Consider the following 10,560-nt stretch of genomic DNA (forward strand, 5'->3'; position numbering starts at 1 on the left):
AGAACTGGAGAGTCTCTTTGGGTACAAGAAGAATGGAGGTGCCCTTTCTGGAGACAGAGACTCAGTCTTGAAATTCAAAACTTAAGGGTGCCTTTTAACTCGCTGCTCCTATATTTACCTTTGAATCTTTGAGACGATACACAGCGTGAAAAAAAGAGTGCCTTTCCCCCTCTTGTCTTAATTCATCCAGGGCATATCTTCCTTATCTAGTATGGGGGCTTTTATTCTTCTCTTTTTGGTTTCAAAACCACTCGAGGACCTCTCTTGACTGGGCATAGTGATGGAAATATTCTTGGGTTAGGGAGTAAGCGCTGGGCAACTTTGATAGCCCTGAAGCTTGACCTAAAACTCTTCATTTTTATACTCGGCGCACCCAATGGCTACACTTCGTGCCCTCAAGTGCTCTGTGTGTTTCCTCACCTCACAGCAATGATACAGCTCACCCAGCTGCCAGACCAAATAGTTGATGAATGATAGCACCCCAGTGTTCCATAAATATCAAGCTCTCTAACACCTGGAATGCACAACTTGGACAAGACAGGGCTTAAATTCCAGTTGCCTTTTCCAGAAAATGTAGGCTCTTCCCTGCCTTGTTGGCTCTACAGCAAAAACAGAGACTCGCCACCTTTCTCCTCTGATTTATGAAAGATGGGCAGAAGACTGCAGGGCAGAGGCCTGCCTCATCTGTGGGCTCCAACCTGGTTATGCCACCCAGAGTGCAGGAACATGATGGCCCTCAAGAATTTAGTGGGACAGAAGGGGGCTGCTTATGGATGGGAGAGACTGGCTAGAAGCGGTCGGGAGATCAACGGTATGGAATAGAGGTCCTTGCAATTGTACAGCGTCAAGGAGTGGAATGAAAACACTGGCGTGTTTTACTCCATACATTCTGCTTTAGAGGAAGGCAAAGCAGACGTTAAATGATAGAATTTTGAGGTCGGAAGCAGACATTAGTCGAAACGTGATTTGCTGACGAGGAAATCTGAGGCCCAGAGATTTGTCCTGAATCATAAAGTGAGTGAGTTGATGGTGGAGCTGGGTCTGTAACCAGGACCTTTAGACTCTCAGGGATTTCTCAGCTGCATTCCGGACATGTGCAGATACTGCTCAGGAGGAGGATTGACTGGGCCCTGGACTCGCATTGCAAGAGAGTGCACTGGGCAAACACTTTGTAAACTGGAGCACCGCAACAATGGAAGGTATTATTACTGCAGGTAATGGTTCTGGACACACCTGCTTATTTGATAACCTACTTAAAAGAGAAACAAATTTGAAGTTGCCTGCTCAGTTTTCTCATTACCTGAACGAACAGGAAGAAAACAGCAAAGTAAAATCCAGAGATAATCTTCGAACGACATCAAGCCCTCTACCCCCTACCAACTCTCTTAGGAACCAGCAACACTCCTCCCAGGTTTCCAGAACCCCTCAACTAGCCTGTCCCAACTCTGATAGGGATGGCAGGTAATGGGCAGTAGATCCCAACACGCTGGAGAAAAGGAAGAAGCCAGGGAGGTGGTGAACTAGCAGATTGGTCCCAAGTGGTATGAACAAAAATGCACGATTGAGTAGGTTAAAACATTTATTGAAAACATTTTCTCAGCAGCTCTCCTTGCCTGAGACATCTACTATCAGGCACGCCCTCCATTGAGCAGTCTGTATTGTGATAAGGGCTGGGCCCGGGGATTCCTTTCTGCTTGGGCTCAGGAGGCCAGGTGGGTGAGGGACAGATAATGATAGTATCACTTACTCTAAGCCTTTCATCTCTGCCTCTCAAAGCCCTTTATAACCACTAAATCTCTTCCTACAAGTCTTCTTGGCTCTCTTCTCTAGCCAAGGAAATAGAAGCCACTTATCCTAGACCTCAACCGGGTGGTCATCTTCTCCCCTTCCTGGCCTGTCCTCCCCGCACCCCAGGCTCTCAGGTCTCTAGCAGATAGCGTCATCAAATCAGTGTGTATTTTCACTTGGTGCCCCAGCGAAGACACAAGCAAAAGATGAGGGGTGTACAGTTTCTATGGATATTCTACCTGCCAAGCCCTTAAGGAAATTATTAAAGTTTACATGGTTGTATGTAGCGGAACTGGGATATAAATCTTGGCAGAGAGGTGTTACAATTATTCTATTTTACACATGAAGGAACAGAGGCTCAGTTCCAGAACTGGGGACAGAAACCTAAAAGTGTCGGAATCCAGACTCTATAGCCCTGATCCACTCCCCTCTCCCCTGTACGGTCCTGGACTACATCCCCACGATAGGAGGCAGCTCCCTGGAATGCTTTTCGAGAAAAATTGAGGGCCAGGATCCAAGTGGGCCGTGAGCACATGTCAGGTAGTTATTATTGCTGTCCCTGACAATTTTTCTGTATTTCTGCTCCCTGGGGGTGAAGACAAAGCAGAAGAAAATCACGAGTCCCTACACCCTACCTTTGTGTCCCTTCTCCCGAGCAGGGCATGGTGAATCCACGGCTTCTGAGCTCATGAGGTCTAGCCCCTTTCCTCCCAGCCCTCTGTCCCCAGGAGCCTCTGTGAGGAGCGGAGCTCCACAGCACCAGGGGAGGACCTACCCCAGAAGCCCCCTTTTCTCATAGCTTCCTGAAGCTCCCTCTCCCTCTTCTCGTTTCTAGGAAGTGTTGAAGAAACCATAAATCCCAGCCCGGAAATCTTTCACCATTCTTTGGATTCCTGTTGTTCAACTGTGTGGAGATGCCTGTCTCCTGGTAGGCAGAGAGGCTACCCACATGGTGCCCACGCCGCTAACTCCAGCCGTTGGCCCCTTTGGTCCCATTACCAGTCACTTCAGTGTGGCAGCTGCTGGCTAACCACATCACTAAACATGTTTGACTGAACTAACTGACTCAGCTAGAGACTGTGTATGTGTGCAAGGCACAGAATACCACTACGGCCTTTCTGGGAGATACTCGCTTTATTCATAGAGAAGGGCCCAGGAGTTAACAGTGTTCTGAGAAGAGTCTCACTTACACAATAGCTTATGCAGGAGGACAGCCCGCTTCAGTGATCATTATTCATTTAACCCTCAAAGACAGAACCTGCCCTGGTTCAGTCTCAACATCAAAATACCTTCAGAATCTCCCTGCAGAGTGAGCTTCTTGCACTGTATCTCTGTTGTGGCATTTGCATCTCAAAATCAACACGTCCCAAAAACCGAAGTCCCCCCTCCCATTCCTGCCCCAATCTTCTTCCTGTATTCTACCCTCACTGATAGCACCAGCACCCGCAGTTACCCAAGTCAGAAACCGGAGCGATGGCCTGCAGTCCGGCTCTTCCGCTAATGCTCCCAGGCAAGCAGCTGTCGGGACGCAGGACTGCCTCGGGTACTGGGGTCTCAATTTCACCCCTCCTTTCTGTCACTCCTGTCTTTGGGTCAGTGCACACCCTTAGCTAATTGATGTCATAAAACAAGAAGGGACATGTCCCGAGGGCAGGGACCAGCACTCAGAAGAGTGGATGAGTCTAAACATAAGGCCAGATTGGTGGATTTGAATCCCGGTCAATATGCATCAGCTCTGGGAGAAGTCTCTGAGCTGTTTCCTTATTTGTGAAATGAGAATAAGGATACCTCCCTCCCTGGCTTGTTTTGAGAATTAAATAAAGCTAATGTGTTAACAACATTTACAACAGTGCTTGGCACACAGTGTAAGTGTTTGCAATGTATATAATACGTGTAATGGTAGATGAGGGGACCGAGGCTCAGAGCAGTTAAAAGCATCCTCTAGGATCATACAGCTATTAAATCATACAGTTGGCATATAAATCCATGTCTATCCTTCATCAAAAGCCACACTCTTTCTAGGACCCACATTGTTTTTTTAAAGATTTTATTCATTTATTTGAACTAGAGAGAGGGTGAGAGAGAGCGCATGAGTTGGGGGACAGAGGGAGATGGAGAAGCAGGCTCTCTGCTGAGCAAGGAACCCAACGAAGGGCTCGATCCCAGGACGCTGGGACCAGGACCCAAGCAGAAGGCAGACGCTTAACCGACTGAGCTATCCAGGCGACACCCCCCACCCCCGACAACCCCCACGGGTGTTCATAAGAAAGTAGAACCTCTAAAGTATCAACACAAAAATCATATATAGAACAGCATGGATAATACGATCTCACTTAAAAAATGTTTAGAGATAATTTAAAAACTCCCTGTTACTGCCTCTGAACCTTGTCTATTCCTTTGTCATCTCATTTTATCCATCTCTCCTACCAAATGACCTGAGGGCAGAGACTCCGCATTGCATAGCACAGGCCAGATACCCAACATTCAGTATTTGTTAAATTGCTGAATAGCACTGAATCTTTAAACAAAACCACACATTTATTTAGCAAACAATAGATAATAGTGGATAATATATGAATGTGCATTCAAACCATACAAAAACTTATTTAAAGAAAAGTAATATTCCTTCTATTCTATTATCAGACACCCAGCTCCCATCCCAGAGGCAGCCACAATGACCAGTTTCTTGTATATCCTTCAGAAATACTGCTGAATTGCATTGAATTATAGTGCAGTTTACATTCATTGCTGAAGAGTATTAGGGAATGATGGGAAATGCTTTATACACATTTAGTCAGTACGTTTTCTTTTCTGAAAAGTCACCAATTTTTCTCAAACCCATATAAAGGACAGCCCAAACATAAAAGGGGTGTGTGTATGTGTGTGTGTGTGTGTGTGTGTGTGTGTGTGTAGACAAACAGCAGAGAAAGGTGCTGGTTGCTGTGTTCAGGAATTCCCTCAAGTAAAATCACCCTCCAAGTCTACGCAATGCTACTTAGTTGGCTTCCCCTTGCAGCTGATCTTATGACCCATTTCTTCAAAAATTTTTAGCCTGAGATTTCATTTTTATTGTGCTATTCGTTTCCTGGACACAGAAAGATGGGCATTCTGTGACTTGAACGCAACAAAGGACTTTCCCTTTCTTTCAGCGAGGTGTCTGAGGTCACTCTCATCCCACTTACCACAGTCTGAAACAACAAAGTGCCTCCTGGAGGGAGAAAGATAGTAACCACTCTCCTCAATGTGGTTTTTGTCAGACAGATGTCTGCAACAGCCCTGGGAGACACTTTATCTCATGCTTTAATAATGAACCCTCTTAAAGGGACTTAACACTTGGCAATGCATTCTCTTAGGTTGCTAATTTGCACCCATTACGTCGCTTTGTCAGAGCATGGCACATTCAGACTTTGACATGGCTTAGAAATGACATTAGACATTAGGTTTTTATTAAAAGTGATTAAAACCTAAGAATTTGGTTCTTCTCACCTCCTCTTTGGAGAAAATAACTTCTCTTCTTCCTTACTAGCATCTTCCCAGTTTTTTTCCTATGCCGCAGCAAACGGATTAGAGAGCTGAAGTCCAGACATGTTCTTATTATTCTTTCAGGGCTGATGTAGACATGGTACCCAGTGACAAGCTCAATGGCGCCTTTGTTTCCACTGGGCCCTCAATGGAAGACACACCAAGAGATAACTGAAGGATTCTTCCTTCTTTCCTTAGTCTGTTTGCTACTAAGTTGTCTATTTGCCTTTCCAAGTCTTTGGTGTAGACTCAGCGGTCTGACTGTCAATGAGCTCTTTTTATGTGTTTCTTTGTTAGGGCCTTCTTCTTGTTACTTCTACCTCTTCAGTTTCCATTAGTAAAGCCAACCATGAGGACACCCTGCCAAGTTATCTACCCCAGCTCAGCCAACTCATTGCAGTTCTCACAAATGTTAGGAAAGTCCTCACTGGTCTAGGAAATGATCCCAGAACTCATAGAGAAAATGGACTATTAAATCCTGGCATTATCTTCCTTCTATTGGAGATTTGTCTTTGTAATCACTTAGGAACTTGCTTCTCCATCAGTCTGCCTCCCATGTGCAGGTTTTATTACTTTCCATTCCTCTCTTCTTTAACTGAAACATTTCTGTTCTAGAAATCGAACTCTTCTTGTGTTTAGAACACCGTTTTGATTAAGTGTTTCTGCATCTTTTCCAAACATACTCCAGTATCACTGAGCTCTATTATTAAGGGTGTAAGACTGCTGAATAAATGAGTATTTGTTAAATGAATGAGAGGGATGTGGCTTAATCATTTGTAGGAGAATTGTAAGTTTTCTGCTGATTTAACTGGGTAAGTCATATAGTAAAATGACAATGCGATGTGAATGCATCTAGCATTGTTTGCTACTCGGCCTCTACCAAGTCATAGCGGCATTTCTCTTCCTGGCATTTCTCACAAGACACCAACTAGTTCACAGAGCAGGAAGGCGGGATGGCAAAGTGGTTAAGAGAATGGCCTCTGGCCTGGATAGCCTCAGTCTGACTTTCAGCTCTAGCATTTACTATCTGCATGACTTTGGGCAAGTTGCTTGATCTCTTCATGCTCAATATTTCCATCTATAAAATAAAGCTCATACTAATCATACCTACCCACTCACTCATAGGCTTGTTTGAGGATTAAGTAAGCTAATATAGGCAAAACACCTAGAAAGTAGTTGGAATAGTACTATATAAATGTTCACTATTATTATCTGGCAGCTACTGTTTGGCTTGATGACTATCATTCAGGCATTTTACATCAACTTCTAAGACAATGACACATCACTGAAATACTTCTCCCAGGAATGTATTTAAATCTGGGAATCTGGGGTGCCTGAGTGGCTCAGTCAGTTAAGCATCTGCCTTTGGCTTAGGTCATGATCCCAGGGTCTTGGGATCGAGCCCCTCATCAGGCTCCCTGCTCTGTGGGGAGCCTGCTTCTCCCTCTCCCACTCCCCCTGCTTGTGCTCTCTCTCTCAAATAAGTAAATAAAATCTTTTAAAAGCACAAAACACAAAACCACAACAAACCTGGGAACCTACTAAAGAAAGCCATTGCTTCCCTGAGTCTGTCAGGACCTTTTCTCTTTGAACATCTCTAAAATTAGTTGAACAGTCATTAATCACCAACAATTACTAACAGGAGCAAAAGATGTTGAAATGGAATATATCTAAAGTCTTGTGACAAACTATTCTCCTGCTGTATTCCTATTTGTCTACAATTTAAGACTCCTATTTTTTTAGATTAAGTTCTAATTATATTTCCAAGCTACAAAACTTTCTTGGTTTTTAGTGTCATTATGTAACTCTTTATATTTGACGGAGATCTTGGCAAACTCCAAGGTAGAGATTAAACCTGTACATAAATGCCCCCTCCCCCTTTTGGGCCACATAGTAGAAATTTGAGTTAGACAGTTTTTACAACATGGCCTTGGCTTATATTTTACCAGCCTAAGGATTTCTACACTGGTTCAGTCAAAGATTCCAAGTAAGTAGTTCCTTCAGCTCTATTTTAAAGTAGGATCAATGCCACCCATAAGTAATAAGCGATAATTTCAGATATCAATAAATCAAACAAAAACAATGTTTTATTAGTACAGATTGCTGTTAACAATGCTACATTTGTAAGAGGCTGAAAAGCTACAGGAAAGGGACAGCTATTTATGGGAAGGAATGAATGAAAAAGATCCGTGTCAACACTTTTCTCAATTTACTCTTTCTAGTCACTGGATGGGGGAGTGCAAACACATAAAAGATTCAGCCTCTCCCTCTAGGCATGATACTCAGCTTCAAGTCAGCACCAGTTAGAAGATAATTACTATTAGGAACCTGTACCTCATTTTGGGTGTACTAATTGTATAAATTAGTTTTAAGTGAAAGTGACATCCTATAATGATTACATTTTGGCCAAATCTAGCAGGCATGCTTGTTTTTATTGTTATTTAACTGCTCAGGCCTAATGATTAAATTATCACTCTTTCATCCTTACACGAGATGGGAAAACATTTGATTTGTTTCTCTTCTCCGCACAATCAATTGATTTGCATAATGCCTAATGATGCTTTTTTCAGATTCCCATGTGTTTACCATATATTGCTCCAAACATGCCAACAGACTGTCATTTAATGGGAGAAAAAAAAATCTTCCAGTTCAGACGAAAGCCTGGACGATTATTTTGAATACCTACAATCAGTCCATCTGATAATATGCTCAGGCAGCCAGATGCCCCAGAGAAACAAGATCCTTTTTTTTTTTTTTTTGGTTGTTATCAAATGACTTACCCACAATGACTGCAGTGACAGTGAGCAGCACAAAAGCATTCCGAAATAGGTAACTTTTAACATCCTCCTTTGTGATGTTCTGCACTTTCCTCTTGGCCAAGAGTGTGCGCTTACGAACTCCTCGCTGGAACCTCTCCATCCTGCCCCCCATCCTGGGCTCTTCTTCATTGCTTTTAGTCATATTTTACTTCTCTAGGAGAGGGAGAGTCTCTTCTTTGCACTTCAGTGTCTCGGAATCACCCCCGGAAAGCCAGACCTCTTTGGTGTTAGAGAACACAACTAGAATGAGGAGAGAAGAGACGAGAGTTACAGCCTGCAGGGGTGAGAAATGAGAGCTGCCCCACAGCAGGGCAAGCAGTTGGCACACTGCATAATCTCAGCAGGAATCAAGGGCTAGAGAGCCATGACACCAGTTTTCAAGGCGGGGTGTGCATATTTTACTGGACCACATGTGAGAGATGTGCCTAAATTCAGACTATCTGAGCAATAAATAAATAAAAGAATATACCAGCAGAATTGTGTGTTCTATTTTAAAAAATCTGCCCTTCCCATTCCAAGGAGGCTATAAAAGGGTTCATCAGAGCCCTGAGTGTGACTGAGCAGCCCCCACCCCCACCTCTCTCCCGAACCTAGCCAAGTGCTTTTTGCACAATGTTCACCCTCAATAAATGTCTAATTGAATTGAATGCACAGGAAGCGCTCAATAATTACTTGATGGCTTATGTCGCGTACATGGTGAAGGCATAACCAGGTCAATAAAATGAATTAAGATATTGATATTTCACCGTCAGAGCTTTCTGTTATATATAATAAAGTAACGATTTTCTTCATTTAGGAAAAAACATGATAATATCAGTTAATAAATATGGTCATGAAAAGAATGCAATGAAAAGAATATATGCACAGGACTTCGGAAATATATTTGACTATTTTACAGGGTCACTTTTAATTTTTTTTCCCTGAAATAAGCAAAGATTTCCAAGCCCATCTATACATTATCTGAAATCGTAATTCATTTCCATTTTTATTACAAGTAGAATGTAGTATCTGTCCTTGTGGCAATCATATCGGAGTCTCCTGAGGAAACCATCAGCGACTTCTGGGTATTTCAAAATTTGGGATTTCTAGAACAGAGGAGATGAATCCAATTTTCATTCCAAACATTACAATGTGTGGTTTCTAGTTTCTTTAAAGTGCTCCTAGGTTATTCAAATATATCTAAGTCAATCTCTCCTGGGTGGAAATCAGTTGTCTTGAAGAAATCAAAGGATTCGTCCTGTTTTATAAGATTTGTGATCCATAATCTTTCCCGTGATCAATCCAAGTAGAAATCAGTGGTGCCTGTGGACGTGTGTATATGGCAGCGCAAGCAGCCAGCGTGGGCGGCTGTGGGGGAGGTCACTAGGAAGCAAAAGACTCCTCCGAGGCTTTTGGCAAATCCAAGTGTGGAAAAAAAGACTCATCTGAACAGTTTTGACTTTTAAATAAAATTGCAGGTTGGGGTCAGTGACAATACGACCCACAACTTGCTTAAGACTTCACAACAGATTACAAGTTTAGGGAGAAGGGAAGGAGGGGTGACACGAGAGACCAGATTTTTTTTTTTTTTCTTTTCACTAATCTCTGGTTCCCTTTCCAGCCACTTTTTAAAACAGACCAGCTCAGCCTTGATTCTTTTCTGGCTCTGGAACCACAATCTACCCCCAATCCAGCCCGAATGACTCAAATCCAAGTGAAGAGCGGACACGGCATAAATACCACGCGCTGGTTACATGAAATTACTAACGTGGACTTTATCTACCAAAATGGCTAGCTTTTTACCCTCGCTACTCCTCCGCTAGGCGAAACAAAATACACTGGTGGAGAAGGGCAAGGGGGAGTGAAGCCCAGCAGGAATCCAGGACGTCAGACTTACCTTTTCTGATTTTGTAACGGGTGGCCGGGACCGCAGGCGATGACAAGGTGAATTCCGCCGCAGGTACCGCAGACTAACAAACGCCCGTGAGCGAGGCATACACGCGCTCTCTGAAACTGCAAGTTACTATCAGGGCAACTTAAGAAAAGGGGAGGAGTCTGCGCCCGGGAAACGGGGAGTGGGGAAAAATGAAAACACCGCAGGGAAAGAGGGGGCAAACCCGAGGTTTCTGGAATATTGATTAATCTTGGCTCACCAGAAGCATGCTTGCTGGCTTTGTTTTGCTCCTTAGACCACTTTCACGCTTTGTCAGTTCACTTTCATTAGGAATGCAAAACCGGGACCAGGAAGAATTGCAAAATAAAGCTCACACACACACTCAGAAAGCTGGAAGTCTTGATTAGAACGTTTCAAAGAAGACTTTGCTAAGACTAAATTTAATTATCTCACACTATTGCAGGTTTCCTCCCCTGAAGGAAACTCGAGAGTGTGCTCTTTTGCCTGGTTGTACAACTGTTAAAAAGAGTCCCTCTTTTTAGAATTGGGGGAAATAAC

At 43.4% G+C, this 10,560-nt stretch overlaps 1 protein-coding gene across 3 annotated transcripts in view; it reads right to left on the reverse strand.

Moving 5' to 3' along the window:
- SLC1A3 (solute carrier family 1 member 3) overlaps nucleotides 1–10,092 on the reverse strand; it is a 78,025-nt gene extending 67,933 nt beyond the window's left edge. For 2 of the 3 annotated variants that reach the window (XM_044916951.1, XM_044916952.1), the window contains exon 1: nucleotides 8,091–8,271. In XM_044916951.1, the coding sequence (XP_044772886.1) occupies nucleotides 8,091–8,271 (181 nt within the window). Of the gene's footprint in view, nucleotides 1–8,090; nucleotides 8,370–10,005 lie in introns of those variants that run through there. The other variant, XM_021696247.2, reaches the window with a different exon arrangement.
- Between the last annotated feature and the right edge of the window lie 468 nt (nucleotides 10,093–10,560).

This window comes from Neomonachus schauinslandi, chromosome 7 (assembly GCF_002201575.2).
Source record: "Neomonachus schauinslandi chromosome 7, ASM220157v2, whole genome shotgun sequence".
Lineage (NCBI taxonomy): Eukaryota > Metazoa > Chordata > Mammalia > Carnivora > Phocidae > Neomonachus > Neomonachus schauinslandi.